Below are 22,142 nucleotides of genomic sequence, written 5' to 3'. Positions count from 1 at the left end.
AGAAGGATGACCTGGTTGATCCTTCATACACTTCTATGGATGAAATACAGCTTTTTCTATAAAAGTTTTATCTAGAACCATCCTTGGACCTGCCTCTATCAGTTAGGAGGTGTGCTTAATATGACTACAGTCAGCTATAACAATTGGTCTGCCACTTTGCACTGCCTGATTATTATGCTGATAATAGTTTATTTTCCTCTTGCATTTTCCAAACCGTTTATTAGCCACATTATGATGTCCTATCCTTCCTGTTGAAGTTGTGAAAATCCTTTTTATATGTTCAATTGTTGTTCCTTGAAATGGAAATCCTTTACAATTGATGTGGAGATTTTCAGTTTTTCCAGAAAAGCATCTTTAATATCTTGAACTTGGCAATCATTCCTTCTGTTTAGTTTAGTTTAGTTTAATAAATTTATAGGCCGCCCAATCCCGAAGGACTCCGGGCGGCTTACAACAATACATTTAAAAATAGAAGTTAAAAACACAAAAAACATTGATTAAAAATGACCACAACATACACCCATTCTGATTGGGGCTGGAACTCAGTCATGAGTTCAACAGCCCGTGGCCTGCCAGAATAGCCAGGTCTTAAGAGCCTTACGGAAGGCCATGAGCGTGGGTAGGGTCCGGATCTCTGGGGGCAGTTTATTCCAGAGGGTCGGAGCGGCTACAGAGAAGGCCCTCCCCCGGGTAGTTGCCAGCCGACATTGTCTGGCTGACGGCACCGGGAGAAGGCCCTCCCTGTGCGATCTTATCAGTCGTTGGGAAGTATGCGGCAGAAGACGGTCTCGCAGATATCTGGGTCCTAAGCCACGTAGGGCTTTAAAGGTGATAACCAGCACCTTGAATTGCGCCCGGAGACCAATGGGAAGCCAGTGCAGCTCGCGGAGGATAGGTGTGATGTGGGTGTACCTTGGTACACCCAATATCGCTCGTGCGGCTGCATTCTGGACTAGTTGTAGTCTCCAAACACTTTTCAGGGGCAGCCCCATATGGAGCGCGTTACAGTAGTCAAGCCTCGAGGTAACAAGGGCATGAGTGACGTGAAGTGCCTCCCGATCCAGATAGGGCCGCAACTGATGCACCAGGCGAACCTGGGCAAAGGTCCTCCTGGTCACAGCCGACAGGTGATATTCTAATGTCAGCTGTGGGTCCAGGAGGACTCCCAAGTTGCGGGCCCTCTCTGAGGGGAGTAGGTTTTCACCCCCCAGACGTAAGGATGAACTAATCGAACTGTCCTTGGGAGGCAACATCCATAGCCACTCGGTCTTGTCAGGATTGAGTGCGAGTTTGTTCACCCCCATCCAGACCCTGACAGCTTCCAGGCACTGGCACATGACTTCCACCGCTACACTGAGTTGGCACAGGGCGGACAGGTACAACTGGGTATCGTCCGCATATTGGTGGTATTTGATCCCGTGCCGGCGAATGATCTCACTCAGTGGCTTCATGTAGATGTTAAATAGGAGGGGGGACTCCATATTTAAGGGGCCTAGGGGTCGACCTTTGTCCCCCAACCAACACCGACTGCGACCTGTCTCCGAGGTAAAAGGAGAACCACCGCAAGACGGTGCCTCCCACTCCCACCTCCTCCAGCCGTCGCAGAAGGATACCATGGTCAATGGTATCGAAGGCCGCTAAGAGGTCAAGGAGCACAAGGATAAAGGAGTGTCCTCCATCCCTGGCCCGCCAGAGATCATCGGTCAGCGCGACCAAAGCAGTTTTGGTGGAGTATCGAGGCCTGAATCCAGACTGAAAGGGATCTAAATAATCTGCTTCATCCAAGCTCCGTCGGAGTTGCAGGGCCACCACCTTCTCAACAACCTTCCCTAAAAAAGGGAGGTTGGAGACCGGCCGGTAGTTGTTAAGAATGGCTGGGTCCAGAGACGGCTTCTTAAGGAGGGGTCTTACCACTGCTTCCTTCAAGGAATGTGGGAAAGATCCCTCCTGCAGAGACGAGTTGGTAATCCTCTGGAGCCAGCCTTGTGTTACCTCCCTGCTGGTCGAAACCAGCCAGGAGGGGCACTGATCCAGCAAACAGGTGGAGGCACTCATCGCTCCCATGGCCTTGTTGATACCGATACATGCGCTGTTTGTAAATGAAGGTTGGCTTTGGAGGGACTTATAAGCCTTCATGTGTGTATGTTAAGGGAACATCAGGCCTTTAAAGAAGAAGAGATTTACCCCTATTTCTATCTTTAAAGTCTTCAAAATTAGTCAGAGGCTTAGGCTTTGTAAAATGGAAATGGGAGCAGAAATATCACAGAAACCTCCCTTTCTTTCTTTAAGCAAGGGAACCCAAAGAATTGCACTGCCACAAAGTAGACACTCTGCCATCAAATTTGGCCGTGCAGTGTTGGAGGACTACAGATGGTGCTGGGGAATTGTACACAACCCACAGACCTCCCTCAATATACTGGAAATAACTTAAATGTAGGCTATGGTAGTTGATTTTGTTACTTGGGGTTCTACCTTAGCATTTCTGCTGTCATTTCTTTGCTGTTTAGTTTCCTGTCATATAATCTTCTGGCTTATTGGAAAAATGACTGATACTTCTTTTTTATAGTAGTTGAGGTAAGCAAATGAGGGATTTGGTTCTGGTATAAATGTCGAACAGCAAATATTGATCTAAGGACCTGAATTGCTGTTTCTTTGCTGGCAAGTATTGTGAGAAATGATTTGTGGGGAAAGAATAGCAGTTGGGAGAGATGATTTACCGACTCAATAGTACATTCCAAGATGCTTATTCCAGGATGAATATTGAATATTTGCCATGCCAAGTTAGGTATAGCTATGGGAGAGCTTGAAGGGAGCAGTCCATTTTCCATGTATGCATAAATACATAAACACAAACAATCCATTTTTGTGTCCACTGATCTGTATTCCTAAATTCAATCATCACATCCTCATTTCATTCCTCAGAGATTCTTGGTGTGTTTATCTGTGTGTATGTTTGGCTTGTGTACATACGCGCTTCTACTCTTAACTCTCTCTCTCTTTTTAATTAAAAAAAGATATTTGGAAAATTAGCCTTTAGGCATCAAAAAGTGCTAATTGTACTATATTTTCAGGTATATTGCATATGAAAATTTACTGATATGAGTCAGTATTCAGCAATTCATACCACATCTGTGTTTCAGGGTTAGATGATAGAGAATTCATGTGACAGAAACATTAAATGTTGTATTTAACTGGCAAAGGGCCTGTTTTTAAAATTACTGTTGGGTATTGTCTGTAGCATAAATGGAAGTGGTAACAAGATTGAATGTCCCACCCAGCAAGTAAATTCTCTAATCATCAATCAGATAACTCATATGAAACTGTTTACTCAGTATATTATTCTATATTGTTTCAACATTGAGAAAATGTATAAGAGTTGGAAAAGTAATAAATATGCTGCATGTATATGAGTGTGTGTGAGAGAGACAGAGGGGGAGGAGGGAAGGAGAGAGAGAGGAGAAAGGACACTTATTCTTCTTTTTTTATCATTTATCTTGTAGTCCATTGATCCTGGGCAGCAGTTCACCTGGGAGAACTCCAACTTGGAAGTGAATAAACCAAAGAATCGCTATGCAAATGTGATTGCTTATGATCACTCTCGGGTCATCTTGACCTCTATTGATGGTAAGATTATTAACGGCTACTTTCACTAATAAACTGCAGCATCAGACATGAAGTTTTGAAGTTTCTGCAGTGTAGTGTGGAATTAATTATAATCTGCCCAACTTTGACTACAAAATATAAGGTTGCAACACTGCCAAGAATCTAGGTTGATCAACTGAGGCAGCTGAATGAATGGACATAACCCATTCTTTTTGAAGATTACTAATCACATTTCTCAACTTCATACCTGAAAAACTTACATGAGGCTGAAACAAAGTGCATATATACTGTAGAAAGAGTGCTTTTCTCATACATTCTCTAACTCTTGTGTTGTGTTATAGCACAGTGTGTTAATGTATATGTCTTTGTTCCAAAGATTGTTCACTACTGAATTGATCAGTGTATATATGTGGTTTCAATGAACATTACCTTGTCAATCTAAAAAGTTCATTTTTCAGAGTGTGCATTGCTTTCTTAACCACATCTAGTATATGAGAAAAAAAGTTGACAGCCATTCCTATTGCCTTAACTAGAGCCATTCCTATTGCCTTAACTAGAGGTTTTAGATCCAGATGTCTGATTAACATTATAGGTTTTATTTATACTTTTGTTTTTGCACGATGATTTCCCAAATACTGTAACTCCCTGTTGTCATATTTACACTATCATGAATTTATGTAAGGACAGGTATTAAAATCTTCCAATGTACATTCTTCTATCAAATATATTTCTTAAATTTATACCACTCAAGTCCCAAATCATTCGATTCATTCAATCTGTTGTAATATTGTATTTGGACAAAACAATAACTGGGTTAGGGAAAGGAAAGAGATGTGACTCATTAGAAGTAGAAAGTAACCTAGTAAGTGTCCTTATAATTTTATATTTAAAGCCATTAATTCCAAAACGAATGTCAAATTGCAAAATTATAATCTTCATGGAACATGTATTCTAAAGTCAATTCTGCCTTTATTTGAAAGAGATATTTATTCATTTTTTTGGATGGATTTCTAAAAATATTATTGTTTAAGAGCCTTAGGTTGTACAGTTGTCCTAACATTTAATAACTAATATTTGATTTTATGTTGTTGCATTAACAAGTCACAAAAATAATGGCATAAATCTTTCTTTGGGCATGATTGCCCCCAGAATGATTGAGGATATGTGTCCATACTATTTCCTTCTTGTATAATGTTTAAGTGTCCATTAAAATGTATTCCTCATCAATTTGCATTCTATCAACAGATTCTTACTTACTTATTTACTGCATTTATAAATAGCTGCACTCCTATAGGAGTCCTGTAAGATAATATGTTAAAATCAATCAAACACCACACACAAAAATCAAAATCAAATGTTAGCACCAGCATCCTTACAATCTCTATCCTCTCTCTGAATGGCTCAGGATTCTGGCTGTCCCTTTCCTTACACATTCCTGCCCTTTTCCTTTCATGCAGGGGTCCCTGGAAGTGACTACATCAATGCCAATTACATTGATGGCTACCGCAAACAGAACGCTTACATTGCTACACAGGGGCCCTTGCCTGAGACACTCAGTGACTTCTGGAGAATGGTATGGGAGCAACGTACAGCAACAATCGTCATGATGACACGACTGGAGGAAAAGTCTCGGGTATGGACAAACTTAATCTCTCCCACTGACCATAAGAGCTTCAGGGAGTCCGAGTTGATACTGGGAATGCAGTGCTTCCAAGAATATTAGCAGCTTTATATATTAGGACTCTAATGGCAAATCTTTGGGGAAAATCACAATTTTACAACATTGCAGGAAAAAGGGGGCAATAATTTATGGTACCAACATGTCCATCATAGAATTTCCTTTTCCATCTAATTCCTTTAGTGGATTATTTATAAATTGTTTTATGAGATTAAATTGTCACCTATGCTCTGTCTAATTCATAATCTGAAGGGCCCGGGTAAGATTCTTATTTATGGAATACCATATAAGTGATAAAATCACAATTGGACTAATTGGGGGAATTGGTGGCTTGAGTTCATCTCACTCCTTGTGCAATTCAAAAGCATTCAAAGGAGAGTACAGTAGCAAATCACACACTTTTGGCATAATTGACCCCATACACTGAGAAGCATATTATCAAAATAGGGTTGTGTATATCAGTTACTGTATATATAATCTATAGATTGAAATTAGAGAAGCAATCTCCATGTATAAACCATTCTGCGGATGTCTTCTGCTGTGTCTGGCACCCAAAAATTATAGCCATATTAAATTCTGACTCCCGTGCAGTTTGAATGTGTAAAAAGGATTTATTTGCCTTAAGGCCTCTGAATGGAAGGCGCCTGTGTTTCAGAATATTCTTGCAAAACATGAAGCTCAATTGGAGATCCTGGGCAGAGGGTTCTTCAGAAGATAGCATCTCTTGTAATGAGCACAGAATACATTACGTTTCCATGCCAACCACAGGATTGTGGTGCACTCATTTCTTTAGTCAAATACATTTGAGTAAGGCAATAGAGATAAGGAATATTCAGGGAACAGCTAAATAAAGATGGGGGATATATGTGGAGGGAGAGCAATGCATGCAACCATATACCCTAAGCTTTACTGAATTAATACTGAAAGGAGAATACCACTTTGTGTCACAAAAATACTACAGAACTGCAAAGAGTACATTGGAAAGAGCCTTTATTTCAATCTCGGATTGAAAAAGTGTTTGCCCTGATGAATAATAAACACTACTCAAAAGTATATACTTTGGGGTGTCATGACTACTGCCCACTTATTGTTCAGTTCTTTCATGTGTTATATACCCTAATTTTAAAAAGAATGTGTACATGTTGCATCACAACATTCTAATGTGGGTATTCTAATAAATTAGCTATGGATTTTTGAAAAAAAATGTTTTAAATTGACTTAAGTATATAAATCCATAATTTTCATCTTTAATAGGTAACTTCAAGTTTTTAATGAGTTTTTTTCTAATTGTTCCTGCTCTATTACTCACAGTCTTATAAATCTCTCCCACATAAGTAATCTTTTGTTCCAAGATAAATACCCCCTATTTTTTTAAGCTTTATTCAACTAAAGATAGTCCATATATGCTGTTGTTTTTCTTCTCATCTTTTATGCATGTTCTGCAGTGGTACCCTTTGCTTTTTTAAGGTGGGGCAAGCAGAATGATATGCGGTCATCCAGAACACTACCATGTGTATGGTGAAGATGAAAGGGGTGGGAAGAGAGAAAGCATTGTAATAAGCTTATTCTAGCAAAACAGTGGCAAGAAATAGATTGTCACATCAAGAATCTATTTCTTTATAGATTACAAACATAAGAAATAAGACCCCATTTCTTGATGTGACATCTATGTAGTTCTGCTTTAATCATATCAAAATGCTGATAGCTTTGTGCCTTAAACAGTTTGAAGTATGAAGTAAATGCCCCAAAAGCTCCAGTAATTTAAGCACTTCAGTTGTTGCTGCTGGTAATTGCATTTAAGCAGTAGCCATATTTTCTTGCACTTTATTAATTAGGCTTTATTAGTCTAGAAGAGGGCTTTGTGTTTAGAATAATGTTTGCAGATGAGTTAAAAGAGAAATAGTCCCCTCCCCACTTTTGGTGTGTGTCAGAATACGTAAATATCCAAAGTCCAGCTAGTTTTGTTTGGGGGCTGCCCAGCTATTAGAAGATGCCCCACAGAGGGTGTTTCTCCAAGATAACACATTTTGAAAGGTCCTTTGGGCACCTGTCTCTGCTTCCTGCCTTGCTGCTTGTTGAAATGCACATTATCTTCTGGTAGCACATTTCCCATCCTTCGCTCTCCTAATTACTTCCTAGGAGATGGAGGATGCCGTAGCACCCTTGAGGTGACGTACTCCACCAAGTTAGCCTGCCCACCCACTCAGCCAAGTATAGTGGGGGGAGAGTGCTTACCCATTTGTTCCTCTGCACTTAACAAGTTCACACTAGTACTCATTAGAGGCCTGCTTTCCTTTGCTAGCAATTACAGATATAATACTGTTCCTATAGAACAGAAACTCCCACCTAGGGGACCCTGTCTCTGAGGAGTCATAATAGCCTTAGAATGGAATTGGTCAAAGAAGCATTGAAGAGCTAGAAGTAAAGCATGAACTAAAAGCCTCATCCCTGCCCCTGGGAGCTTTCTAATCAGAGGAGGTGCATTTAAACACCCTTTGAGCATCTTTTCAGTGCTCATTCAAGCTTGACCCTTTTCTTATCTCCAAACATGAGGGCTTCTTCCCAGTCCAGGAATTTTGAAAGCTGTTTCAGACAAATGCTAACAGGTGCAGCCATTTTCTCAGTCCTAGTAATGATTTGTCCTTGAATTGTTGCCTTAAACATTTGACATCTGGGATTTCTGGAGTTCAGTGCTTCAAATACTTTCCAAATCTTGTGAAATAGCAACAGTCTTGGAAAAGGATCTGTGAGCTGCTTGGTATTCATGACTTAAAAATCCTAGCATGATGGTAGGTGCATCATTTTTAGTTATCATGTATACTACATAAGAGCTGCAAAGAGCAGACCACTTTCTACATCCAATGCCTTTGCAGTTGGCAACCAAATCAGCAGTACATGCCATCTCTAAGGCTCTCTTAAATGCAAAATTAATCCAGGCTATCTTTCATCCCTGCCTCTCTTCCAGTTTCTATACCATTTAATAAATACACAAGTCCAAATAAATTAGAGATTTCCCCCTGATTTGCAGACTGCAAGCTTTAGATTGAGTCTAGGTAGAGTTGTGTATCAAATTAGCTCTTCTCCCATTGTTAAAACTCTGTATGGAAGCCTCCTTATTCTCCCAGCAACTGGGAGACCATTGGGCTGCCAGCAATAAATGAATTTCCAGGTTGTGAGCGTTCCTGACATTAATGAGAAGTGAGCAGTGCCAGAAGAAAGGCTCTCTTATCTGGTTTAGTGCCATCCTGCATCAGCTTCAGCATAAAATTTACAGAGCTTGAAAATGGGGCATAAACATTATGGGTAAATTTGGCAGAAAATGTGAGTGACTCTTATCTGGTCATGAATAAATAATTTTCAATTACCAGCTAGGGCTCTCTATTAAACCCTGGGATAGATTACTTCAAAGTTTGTTTTATGCTTGTATATACACAGTAATACAATTTCCCTGGAGAAAGAGTGGAAAAGAAGGCCCTTGCTCAAATTATTGCTAGCCCAACTTTTTGTTAAATCGTTAACATATGTAAAAAAGCTCTTCACCATCCAGGTTGAACACAGAATTCCAGATAACCACAGAAAATAAAGTGCACTTCAGTAGTGTTCTCAGTTCTAGGACGCCCTTTCATTTTTCATCCAGGAATGATTACAAGGCTCACCCATTAAAAATGTTGACTATTAAAAAGCAGAACATCATTGATTTCCAATTAGTCTGTTGTTAACTTTCTCCACACGTTCTATATAATTACATTTATTGTTTCTTGGGTAGAGTATTTTATCCTGTTTTAATCAAATATTGATCCATTATGTAAATGGACAAGACAGAGAGAGATGTAGAAGAATAAAGAACCCAGAGGGCAAGATATGTTTGGGAAAATTTTAGCATGCATGAATGTTTTGAAATATGGCGGCTGGATACGGAAAAATATAGTCCATGTTTTGCAACTTCTACCTGACCTGGAATGGGTTGTGCATACAAAAGCCTACTACTGCTAGTTCTTCTCATTAGAAAAGACGGGGATTTAGAAGGGCAAATCCATAGTTGTGTTACGAGCAAAAAATATGCTGCTAGTTCCAGCTTAGTCTTTGGCTTTGACTATCAATAATTGTAGCCGTGGAGGTAAGTATGAAAAACAGAATAAAATGGGCACTATAGCCTGATTAATTTCATATTTTTGGCCCTTCCCAACTAAGGAGCCTAATGACCTCAGGCAAGAGTAGCCTTTTCAGCTATTCCTTGAAGGAACTTCTCCCTGTGTGCACACAGACCAGACATGCACTGGGCTTGTAGCAAAGGGATGAAACCCATTCCACTCCTGAGCTTGTTGCTCTTACTCAGCTTCTTAAGTTTCCCTCAGCCAAGCTCTCTTGCTGTGAGTCTCTGTTTCGCAGCTGCAGTATCCTGCGCATGTAAAGCACTGCCCTTCCTCTCACAACTGATACCTAGGAAAAATAAGGCTAGCGACCTTATGCCAGGAACCTGAGCAGAATCCCAAGCAGAGGATTACAGGTTGGAGGCAGGCTTCCCGTATTCACCCTGAGAAGAGAATAAATGAGTATGCTTGTCTACAGATACCAATCTTTCCAAAGAGCAGGGAAAGGACAGAAAATTATATGGAAAGAAATTGCTTTTGAATTGACCATTTCTCTCAGTTTCTTTCTTTTATAGCTATTAGCATCCTTGCTTCTTAGCCCTGCCTCTGAACATCAAGTATCTTTCTTTGCTCCCTGCCTGGTCATTTAGCCATATTGGTCTCATAAAATGAGGGGTAATATACAACAAAAAGTATTCAATTTCTCTGTATGTCTTGGCCAAATGCAATTGGGTGTTTTGTGTTTCTGTATTTTATTCCCAAATAGGTCCTCTTCTGACAACCATTAAATTGTGGTAGATATAGGTAAAATTTGAGAATTACAACAGGAGAAAAGTATCAATCTATGTTGTGGAACCCAATGAAAACTACATTCCAGGGATTATCCATTAATTTGGAGGTTTTATTTCAGGTGAAATGTGATCAGTACTGGCCTGGACGTGGTACAGAGACCTATGGGTTGATCCAAGTTACTTTGCTGGATACGGTTGAACTTGCAACTTATACAGTCCGAACATTTGCCCTGTACAAGGTACTGGAAAAGGGGAGGAAATGAGTTATAATGGATGGATTTTTAAGAAAGAGGAGAAGGAATTAACATGTTTATAACTAAGTACAGTATAGATTTAAAACAACATGCTACAATCAATTGAAGAGCCGAGGTGGCGCAGTGGTTAAATGCAGCACTGCAGGCTACTTCAGCTGACTGCAGTTCTGCAGTTCGGCTGTTCAAATCTCACCGGCTCAGGGTTGACTCAGCCTTCCATCCTTCCGAGGTGGGTAAAATGAGGACCCGGATTGTTGTTGGGGGCAATATGCTGACTCTGTAAACCGCTTAGAGAGGGCTGAAAGCCCTATGAAGCGGTATATAAGTCTAACTGCTATTGCTATTGCTATTGCTATTATAGCATCATAAAATAAAATAAATAAAATGGCCCATGACATATAATAAGAACTCATTAATAAAAAGGCTGATAAATGACCAAGCCTCACAGACAGTGTAATCTTCCTTACTTCCCAAAAACATATTCAGTATTTTTGTGTCTAATCAGTTTGAAAAGAATGGAATTGGAAGGCCAATGTCTTGTACATACTGTGTGTCTTATAAATATGTGCATCACATGCTTTAGTGGCGCTTCATGCATTTCAAGTCTGCAGTGCAGGCCAAGTATGTTAACATATATTGTACAGATCTCTTACCCACTTAAATTGAGACCAGCAACTACATCACTAAATGACACAGCCATAAAGTGAAACATCACATGACCATGCTTAACTTATGTCAGTTCCAGCTGCTCATTATGGTTAAGCATACCATGTGACTGCAACTTCCTGCCAGATACCCCATTGATTTTGCTTGTTGGAAACTGGTTTGAAAGTCTCAAATGGTGATCATGTGACCACAGATTGCTATGACAATGATAAATATGCCAGTTGCTAAACATCCGACTCACAATCAAGAGATTGTGGATATGCTTCAACAGGCAAAAGTGTAAAAACTGGTCATACGTTTCTTTTTGCAGCATAGAATTAACTGCAAATGGTCACTAAAACATCAATTCGTAAATGAGGACTATCTGTAATTAAATATGTAAATAGCCTGAGGAATATTGTATTTAAATATTTAAAAGCAGTTCTTCAGATATTGTCAGTCCTACTAAGTAGACCAGGAAATCAATTCCACTGGAAGACTGAAACAATTTTAATTAGATCAACTATAATAACAGAATCTTATAACTCTGATACTACTATACTTTGTCCTGTTTATGCTTCAGTGAATTAGGGAGTCATGTGCTTGAGTTACTTCTGAATGTTATGTCTTTGGTCTTGACTTCAAAAATGTTTCAGCCCCTTTTGCCTTAATAACAATTCCTGCACATCTTCGTTAAGATCACCTTCCTTACTGTCTGTACATATTGTATTAGAATTGCATAAGGATTCATATTGTAGACACAAGAAAATTCATTGAACAACAAATCACAGCAAGGATCTATAAGAATATTGCTTAAAAATAAAACTAAATGATACAGTAAATGAGCATGTAGTAAGAGAAGATGTACAATAATCTTGCATGTTGAAAAGACCTTAGTACTCTATGGTACATGAGTTCCAAATCAAGGAATTTATCTGCTGCCCATTCATTCCAGCTAAAGTATTTCGGCTTTATCTGCAGAATGGCTCCAGCGAAAAACGGGAACTGCGACAGTTTCAGTTTATGGCTTGGCCTGACCATGGTGTGCCAGAATATCCTACTCCTATTTTAGCATTCTTAAGACGAGTGAAAGCATGCAATCCTCCAGATGCTGGACCGGTGGTTGTACATTGCAGGTAAGGCTGATTCCTACACATGTAAATCTGTGATGATGAACTATCAGGATAATATGATAGAGAAAAACTACAAATCTCTGTCTTTTGGGATTGTTGTATATTTGGGGATTTATAGGCAACCTCCTGCTGCAGCAACAATAGCATTGGCATTCTAATTCCTCTGCTAATATATACAGCTTTTTATAGTCAAAAGTTCTTAACCCACTGTTTTCTTTAAGAAACAACCACATTAGAAACATTAATATTGGAACTTTAGAATGAAATTCTACATATGCATCCAATAGCACAACTACACCATCTCACTGAATGTGTGCACTTGTGAATCTTCACAAAACATGCCATTATTAGCATCATTGAGTTTCTTCTATTTCTCATTTAAAATTGAAACATGACAACAAATAAAAATCTTACTAAAACAATAATGTGAAATGTCCCAAAAGCGGACAGGTACATGGTGGTAAAATGTTTGTGACAACAGAAAAACATATTGGCATCACTTTGCACATACATAAAAGCACAAAACTGCAGGTATTATCTAAGTATACAGATACACACTATTTGCATGCATAGTGATAAATTCTTATGCTGCACTCTGGAGCTAAAAAAGTGCTTCAGCCATAAACTTTGGTTCACTAGGAATTGGCATCTTATCCAGCCAGTGATTTATCTCTTGCAGCTGAGTGGGAACTATTACTGAACAAACCTCTTCATCATTGCAGCTTCCACAAACTCCTTAGAAACGGTATTTAATGTTCTCTCTTCATGCTCTGGTTCAGATGGGAGTCATGTATAATTAACAGATACTCTCTCCCTATTAAAATCCTGTAAAGAATTGCATATAGGCAGCTGCAAGGAAATGTCCTGCTGCGGAATTCTTTCCTGTCAGATACCATATCTGTTCCTTGTTGATGGGTTGTCAGTTGTTTGTCCCATAAGGACTGCTATCACTAAGTAAGATTGGGTTACATTGGCCGTCCCAAGATAAGACATGCTTACATAAGATAGGACATAGAGTTGCTCAGCAGTTCAGCATCCTAGCAGGTTATACTTTATTTCCAAGGTCAATCTCTTTCCTATAGGAACTTCTAGTAATACTGGTACCTTAAATATAAAGGTAACCTTGAAAATAAGCTATTCTTGCATCATACTAGGAAAATAATCAGAATATCTAGAGCTTTGCCACCGTGCAGAAGCCCAATTTCGTGCTTTATGCCTTGTTTTTACAGTGCTGGTGTAGGCAGAACAGGCTGCTTCATTGTAATTGATGCCATGCTTGAGAGGATGAAGCATGAAAAGACAGTGGACATCTATGGGCATGTGACATGCATGCGCTCACAAAGAAACTATATGGTGCAGACTGAGGATCAATATATCTTCATCCACGAAGCCTTGCTAGAAGCAGCCACTTGTGGAAACACCGAGGTGCCTGCCCGCAATCTCTTTGCCCACATCCAGAAACTAAGTCAGGTACCTCCAGGTGAGAGTGTCACAGCAATGGAACTGGAGTTTAAGGTGAGTAAAAGATTATTTTCAATTTGTACCTGTGCATGCAAAATCTAGAGAGCAATTATAGGATTAGATAAGATGCTTGGTTGTCATTTCTCACTGACAATGTATTCCTGGATTGAAGGAAGATCGTTTTCTAAGTATAATGGTCCTTTGGTATATTTCTACACTGTAGAGAGTATTAAAATACATTTGGATGCAGACTTGTGTGTCTTCAACATACTTGTTCTGTACTGATAAGCTTCTAGAAAAGTATATATCAGGGCTGTTAAACTTGTGGCCCGTGGGCCAGATGTGTCATGCACTGGCCATGCCCATGCCCGGTTTGGCGAAGGGGAAAAGTTGTGATACATCACATTTGACACCCCTTGTATATAGGAAGGCAGATTAAAATGAAGTTCTCAGCATCACTACCAGCTGGAGCTACAGTATATCCAGAACCCAGTGGAAATTGGGGTGTTCATGATGTCACTAAAAAAAGCTTACCTGAACATACTTTTTACTTTAAGCCCTTGAGAAATTGAGAACTTCCAATGCCTCTTGCCTTCATGGTCACAAGTGCCAGCGCTTGTTAGCATTTATTGCATCTGTAGTAGTTTCATGCCAGTATTTCCTACAGCTTTGATACTGGTTAATAGCTCTGTTAATTCTCTTAATATGTTTATTTGCCCAGAAAAGACGAGGTGGTGGCGGATAAAGTTTTAGATTTAGACATAGTTTTAAAGTCAACCGAATTATTTATTGTGCAAGCAGCAGAAGGCAAAACCAGTGCCAAAGTATGAACATTGTTAACTTGATTCTCCGCACTGTACCTCCATTTACTCACCCCTCTGTTTCTGGGCTTAATCCTCTCTATAGCCAGAGGAAGGAAGGAATGAGTAGCTGTTTTTTTCCCCTATAAATACTATTCCTATGAAAGAGTAGCAGGAGCAAGCGCCATCATCACTGTTGGGTATCTAATTCTGCTTTAATGAGAGTTAGGAGACGGGTGCAAGATTCAGCAAAGTTTCTTCTTCCTTCCGTAACTACCATTACCAGAGAGCAGAAAAGGGGAGAGAGAGAGAGAGAATACAAACATTGCTGCTAAGGCAAGAGAGCTACCAATACTCATTTTTATACCATTTTCTGTTATGATAAGAATTGATCTTAATGTCAGCCTACCATTTCTAAGTGACTCCTGCTATTAACAGTTAGCAGTGATAAGAGCAGGAACATAAAGCCAGGGCCAGTAGATTTCAACAACTGCCAGGGATACAATACAAATACCACCCCTACCTCTAAAAGTGACTTGGTCTTAGGCTCAAAAATCACGGAAGGATGGAGGAAAATGCTTCTAAAATCTAATCCAAAAATCTCAGTTTGACTTTGCCCTAGATGAAAAGCAATACAATTTCTCATGCCTGCTTTCCAGGCATTTCCTTTGTGATGGAGCACATGAGTAGTTTTCTGGCAAATAAAATTTCCACAGAACTCAGAGCAGGAGCAGCCAGGCATGTGGATATTCATAGATCTTCCTGTACCTGTTTAATGTAAGGATTGAGAAACCGGTAAAAATAAGGAGGTGGCTTTGGGCTGTTTGGAGGGCATTGCACAATCAGTATCAGACCATATTGCCGAATAACAATATTGTGCAGTGCTGATAAGTATGTAGATCAAATTGGGGCCTGTTTTCATGAATTTTTAGATGAGCAAGATGTGTTGAGATGCTCATCTAAAAATATAAAGTGGGAATGCAATGGTTGTGCTTTCCAGTCTTAATGACACAGCGGCTCAGCAACAAATTCTTAGATTCTTTCCAATATGAGCAAGAATATTCTCCCTGCTGGAATGCATGATAGTGACTTCTTACCTAAACAAGTTCTATCATCTCTTCAGGTAATCTTTTTTTCTGTATTAAGTGTGAAAAATTGTACCTGATGTTGAGGGACCTGCTGCTCCTGGAGTGTTGCGTCCGATCTCTCCTGCCAATTTGTCACTTCTCTTTACAGCTCCTTGCCAATTCCAAAGCACATACCTCACGATTCATCAGTGCCAATCTTCCATGCAACAAATTCAAAAACCGCCTAGTGAATATCATGCCCTATGAATTGACACGGGTTTGCCTGCAGCCAATCCGGGGTGTTGAAGGCTCAGATTATATCAATGCTAGCTTTGTAGATGGTTACAGGTAAAGTATGCCATCTTATTCAAAGTCCGACTCTCTTTTGTGATGTTCATTCCTGCTCCTTTAATTTGGACACTTTAGTTAAGCAATGCTGAGACGGGAAGAGCATGCGTAATCAGTCAGGTTCACGGCACCTATATTAAGCTATTTTTTCTTAGTGGTTTTCCTCTTCCTACCTTTTCATTTCAAGCTTTATTATCTAGTTAACTGAGAGATACTGGTTTCAGCGTTTTTAGTTTCCCTGCAGTCAACCCACTGTAGGCACCTTGCTGTATAATTCATTCGCCAACACATGCACATCTTATTTGTCAGATCTCCTTCCAGCACTGCAGTACAAGCAGACAAGCCCCTTCCTATCACTTGAAAGGTTTGATGCAGAACATGTGGCCCAAGGGGGAAAAAACCAGGCTGCAGAACCGAGGTGGTGCAGTGGTTAAATGCAGCACTGCAGGCTACTTCAGCTGACTGCAGTTCTGCAGTTCGGCTGTTCAAATCTCACCGGCTCAGGGTTGACTCAGCCTTCCATCCTTCCGAGGTGGGTAAAATGAGGACCCGGATTGTTGTTGGGGGCAATATGCTGACTCTGTAAACTGCTTAGAGAGGGCTGAAAGCCCTATGAAGCAGTATATAAGTCTAGCTGCTATTGCTATTGCTACCTACAGTAGTGGATTCAGAGATATTTCATGAGATAATCATTTCTGCGTGAGGGGAAGCGCTGACCTTTATTTTATTATCTCCCCCCCCCCCACTCACCACCACCACCACCGATATCTTATGGGCTGCAAAAGCAGAAACGAATTGGCAATATGAAGGATGACTTTAAAAAGGACATAATGGGCAGAGAGCTAGGAACATGAAAGAAGTTTTCATCCCACAAAAGTGAAGAACTTCAGCAAATCTCCGAGCTGTGCTAAAGCTAGAAAAGCAGAAGTGTTACTGATGATGACTCAGCTTCATATCCTGCCATTAACCCTATGAGATGCCATTTTATTTTTTATTTATTTATTAAGTTTATATGCCCCCCTCTCACCAATAAATCAGCTATAGGTAGTGTGATACACTTTCACGTATATAGTGCTAAAACAGAAATGCTACTATTGAGAGAGGACTATTGAGTGCCTGCCAAACTGGAGGAGATAGCATTTCATGTCTTACCTAAACTGTCCCTGAGGGCTCCCATTTATCTCTTCTCATCCTTCTATTTGAAGTGAGCAATAATTCTCCACCTTATCAAAAGGGATCAACTGGCCCAAGGTGCTACTGAAGCTGCATTTTTATTTGTTCCTTCTCCCCTCACCCTCACTGTGCTCTCACCTTTTATGATGTCTTATAAATCCACCATGGAGCAGCTTGCATCTCTGTCCTGCATCATTACAGCTATCCTATACCAGATTCATTAATTTTAGCACCACTGGAGAGATTAAATGAGTGAGGCGCTTAAGGTTATATATACAAGGAACTGTAGTGCCCCATAGTGGTAAAATAAAGGTATCACAGTCTCAGTTATAGATTTGGCTGGATTTGCATTCTTTCTTAATGTCACTATGGAATTTAGATCTCTATCCCTGACTTCACAAGACTTAGATTCCCTATGCATGCAGATGTTCAGTGATTTCTAGTTTTTCTGAACCTAGATTTTGGGGTGTTAGATCTCCAACTATGTGACTAAAATTTTGGCAGCAAGATTTCACCAAAATAGTAGTACAGGTTTCCTGCCGTTTTGAAGCAATGAAAATAATTACTACATATGCCCTAAAATATTTAAGAAACTGTCAAAGACTGTCCAAATCTGACCCAGATGTATGTTACAGTCTCCTTCCCATGCCGGAAGTGCCAGAGTTAGTCACTAATCTGAACCCTTTGATATCTTGCAGACAACAGAAGGCTTACATCGCCACACAGGGACCTTTGGCTGAGACTACAGAGGATTTCTGGAGAATGCTGTGGGAACACAACTCCACCATTGTAGTGATGTTGACAAAACTGCGAGAAATGGGGCGGGTTAGTAAGCATCCTATGTTCTAGGCCCGTGATGGCGAACCTGTGGTATGCGTGCCCAAAGTGGCACATGGAGCCATGTTGCCTGGCACGCATGGCACCGCCCGTTCCTCTTCTGGGTTTCTGTCATGCATGTGCGCACGACAATCAGCTGGCCTTTGTGTGTGTGGTAGTGCAGGAAACTAGAAGAGCTGGTCTTCTATTTTCCAGTGTGAGAATGTGTACTGGCCAGCTGATTGTCACGCACGCATGTGTGGCAGTAACCGGAAGACTAGCTGGCCAGTGTGCATGCGCGCACTGGAAACCAGAAGTTCATTTTCCGGTGCATGCATGCCCCCTGAGCAGCTCCTCTTCCGGGTTGCAGCCCAGACAAGCGTGCACAGACGCGCACTCCCTTTTCGGCACTCGGTGCCAAAAAGATTCATCATCACTGTTCTAGGGGGAGATTTCTACTGCAAAACCTGATCTTCCATAAAGACATTTATTTACTTATTATTTATTTAACAATTTTTTATGGCTTCCCAACTTACACACAGGGGACTCTGGGTCGCTTGTAACATTAAAAATCCGCAATATAAAACCCAACTCATCCTCCATGGCAGCAGGAACACAAACAAACCACTTGATCGGCTCCATCTCTATTCAAGAGCCTAGTGATAAAACCACATCTTCAGAGGCCTTTTGAAAAAGCAACAAGATGAGGGCCAATCGTACCTCCATTGGAATTATGTTCCATAGGAAAGGAGCCACCACTGAGAAGGCCCTTTTTCATAGTCCCACCAGATATACATCTCTAATAAATGGGACCCACAACATACCCCTGCCTTCCAGTCCTGGTGGACTCATGGACAGATAATTCAGCCAAACATGCTTTCCCTCATTAGAACAGGTGAATCAATAGAAGGTAGAGAATGTAACACAAAGCCTTTGTAGCTGATAGTTTCTTCTGGATTCCCACCCATGTCTTGAGTGGCCAAAAGATCTGTCCCCTGAAATCATCTGAGCAAGCTCTCAGCCTGCATTTGTCAGGGCTGGCCTCACCTTATGAGAATTGCCTCAAGTACTAGATCTTGGAGAAGGGAAACCTTACTATTGTGTAAAGTAAATAAAACCAACCAAGTAAATAAAATTGTGCCTATTGTTGATACATAGTTACTGAAGGAGCATAAACTGGTAGATAGGCGGAGGAGGTGGTGAGAGGAAATAGTAGTAAGCATTAGGAGCTGCTGGGGAAAGAGGAGGTAGGGGAAAGCCTCTAGCACTTATCTAACATTTTCTCCAAGTGCCTGGATTGATTTAACACCACTTTGTGAGGGATCCTCTTGTAGAACTTCTACTTCTCCAAATCCACTTGAAGAAAACAGACAGTCAACTTGATCACAAACAAAAGACAAAATAATACTAGGAACCACTTAGGCCCTTAGGATGATGGTATCTTCTCTTGTCAGCCTCTGCTACCATTCTGTGTATTTGTCTCATTAAATTGAGCATTGCGAGCCTCCAAAGCTGGCAGAGAAAAGTGGCTATATCCTATATCATAAGTGAAAGGCAATAACCCTTTGGGGCAGCATTCAGAAAAAGCAAACAAGTAGAGGAGACTTTTATATTTAAGCAGGAAGGAGTTCTTCTCAGACATACAAAGAAGTAAGGCAATGCCTGATCTTCTAGTTAATCAGGATACTCTTGATTTAGCAGCTACTACTCTGTCAGTGCCTCCATCTCAAATAGATATAGCCATGCACATTACTGAAAAAAGGATTAATCAGAGAAAAATGTTAAGTTGCAAACACTGCTTTTTAAGTTGCTCTTCAGTACTCTTACTCCAGGACTGTTGATTCAGTGGTTTGGAGAACTTCCTTGTACTATATGGATCACAATAAGCTCCCAACCACAATGAATTCAGAAGTTTTTCACCTAACACATTATTGGCATGAAATCCCGCATGGATTACAAAGTGGAAAAACCATGGCTTGCATGTTGCTTTTATGGTAAACTCTTCTAAAATTCAAGCTACACTGAGTCGTAGAGAAATAAAGCACTGCAAAAATCTGCCACTTAGGAAGGCACAAAATCATTAATGTCCCATAAGTGGGAAGAGATTGACCAAGATTAAAGGCCACCACAGATGAACAGCACCAAGAGAAGATTGAATCAGTCTCATTCCTGCCAAAACGTTCTGAAAAGGCTTACCATTATTGTAAGAATGTTGGCCAACCCTAGCTTTTGGGTGGTTCTTCAGTATAGCTTGATGTGCCAAAACCTGAAAACTTCCTTAAAACTGTAGATATGACGGTTGAATTTGATGTTGTGGATTAGGAGTATCTAAAAAAAGTCACAACCAAAGAAATATATACATAGCACTATCTTGGAAAACAATTCTAAATAAGGTCATACAGTTACTGGCAGGAAAAGTCAAACCAAAGATTGTGGCAGATTAAAGTCAAGAAAATATTGCTGGTATGCCAGTCAGCACATTGACATCAGCCATATGGAAGAAATGACTTCAGTGGTACATTTTGTAACAACAACAAAAAAAAAAACCATGAACATTTCCCTGCAATTAATGACTATCAGTGTGACATTTATTTAGAATTTATTTGAGCAAGTGGGTATGACAGTCATGTTTCTTGAAAATATAGAAAAATAAAAGTATTGCAATAGAGAACGTGAGAATTTAAGGCAAAATACTGGTGTCAACGTGAATAGAAATAACAGGAGGGAGATACAGATTTGAGAGTTAAACTTCAAGCTATTTTGTTCATTGTAGGTCTTATTCATAGAATTTTGTGGTCAGGGATGATCCATTAATACCTGAGGCATATGAGACATCTGAATTTTTAAATGTAAAAATTTTATGTGATTTTTCTCTGTATCAATTATGGCAAGTTTTAAAGCCTAAAAATACCCTTTCTGACACTATTGATGACCACACAATGAGAAGGTTCCGTTGAAGCAATAAAGCCTATCAAATGTTGAACTGGGAAGATAAATGAGAGTACAACCTGATTGCTTATTGGAAAGTGTTGTGGGGATGGAGAAGAAAAGAGCTATTCAAGGTGAAGCTCATCAGTCATTTCCAGCCAGAAGAGAGGCGTCATTTATTAAGAAAAGTCTCATACTATCACTTTTGAATATGATAGCTTTTGTGCAAGTACTACTATATTGTTTGCCAACAGTGAATTTTTTCTTTTTTTTTTCTTTTTTGCTTTTCAGGAAAAATGCCACCAGTACTGGCCAGCAGAACGCTCTGCTCGGTACCAGTATTTTGTAGTGGATCCCATGGCTGAATATAACATGCCTCAATATATCCTTCGTGAGTTTAAAGTCACTGATGCTAGAGTGAGTGTTACACAGCATATTCTGAATTATTCAATGTTGTTTCTATCAGTAACTGCAATTCCCTGGTACAGAAGGGCATTTATCATCAGGCATTGCTTTATTGTCCTAACAGCCAGTGACATTTTGGAATAAAATACTGTAGCTAATATGCTCAGATTTAACTTACTCCCCTTAATCTTCCCAGGAACTAACAAGCAACACTTTAAGATGAAAGCAAGGTACAATGACTTTACTCTCTTTTCCACAACTAGGATGGGCAATCAAGAACTATCCGGCAATTCCAGTTCACTGATTGGCCGGAGCAGGGAGTACCAAAAACAGGTGAAGGCTTTATTGACTTCATTGGCCAAGTACATAAAACTAAGGAGCAGTTTGGCCAGGATGGGCCCATCACAGTACACTGCAGGTGAGTTTGGGCATTGAGCTATTTCTGAAAGCTCATTTAGGGATAGGCTAATGGTGAGGTGAATTAGGTTGCCAGGAAAGCTAGAGAGCTTCTGATGTCACTGTTCTGAAAGGAAAAGGTTCCCCTCACACATATCTGGTAGTCGTTCCCGACTCCAAGGGGCAGTGCTCATCTCCGTTTCAAAGCCGAAGAGCCAGTGCTATCCGAAGACGTCTCCATGGTCATGTGGGTGGCATAACTAAATGCTGAAGGCACACGGAATGCTTTTACTTTCCCACCAGAGGTGGTTCTTATTTTTCTACTTGCATTTTTATGTGCTTTCGAACTGCGAGGTTGGCAGAAGCTGGGACAAGTAACGGGAGCTCACTCCGTTACACAGCACTGGGGATTCAAATCGCCAAACTGCCGGCTTTTCTGATCGACCAGCTCAGCATCTTAGCACTGAGCCACCGTGTCCCTTCACTGTTTTGTACACAGAAGCATTTTAAGAATGAAGCCAAGAAAATTGTTGTTTTAAGCATAAAAGTGTAG

The 22,142-nt window shown here is 40.2% G+C and overlaps 1 protein-coding gene and 1 long non-coding RNA gene across 10 annotated transcripts in view; one reads left to right on the top strand and one right to left on the bottom strand.

Moving 5' to 3' along the window:
- The window catches only part of LOC148044625 (uncharacterized), a 156,944-nt gene that overhangs the window by 90,580 nt on the left and 44,222 nt on the right, over positions 1-22,142 (bottom strand). The gene's annotated exons all lie outside the window — the stretch shown is intronic.
- PTPRF (protein tyrosine phosphatase receptor type F) overlaps positions 1-22,142 on the top strand; it is a 624,376-nt gene that overhangs the window by 597,931 nt on the left and 4,303 nt on the right. For all 9 annotated transcript variants that reach the window (XM_087719818.1, XM_087719825.1, XM_087719822.1 and 6 more), the window contains 9 exons: positions 3,501-3,624; positions 5,061-5,236; positions 10,283-10,402; positions 12,044-12,198; positions 13,425-13,710; positions 15,693-15,871; positions 17,743-17,869; positions 21,080-21,205; positions 21,457-21,611. In XM_087719818.1, coding sequence (XP_087575944.1) covers positions 3,501-3,624; positions 5,061-5,236; positions 10,283-10,402; positions 12,044-12,198; positions 13,425-13,710; positions 15,693-15,871; positions 17,743-17,869; positions 21,080-21,205; positions 21,457-21,611 — 1,448 coding nt within the window. The remainder of the gene's footprint in view (positions 1-3,500; positions 3,625-5,060; positions 5,237-10,282; positions 10,403-12,043; positions 12,199-13,424; positions 13,711-15,692; positions 15,872-17,742; positions 17,870-21,079; positions 21,206-21,456; positions 21,612-22,142) is intronic.

The sequence above is a fragment of the Thamnophis sirtalis genome, unplaced genomic scaffold (genome assembly GCF_051295495.1).
Source record: "Thamnophis sirtalis isolate CommonGarterSnake01/CBP01778 unplaced genomic scaffold, rThaSir2_p1.2 scaffold_7, whole genome shotgun sequence".
NCBI classification, from domain to species: domain Eukaryota; kingdom Metazoa; phylum Chordata; class Lepidosauria; order Squamata; family Natricidae; genus Thamnophis; species Thamnophis sirtalis.
This window is presented reverse-complemented; position numbering and strand designations above follow the sequence as displayed.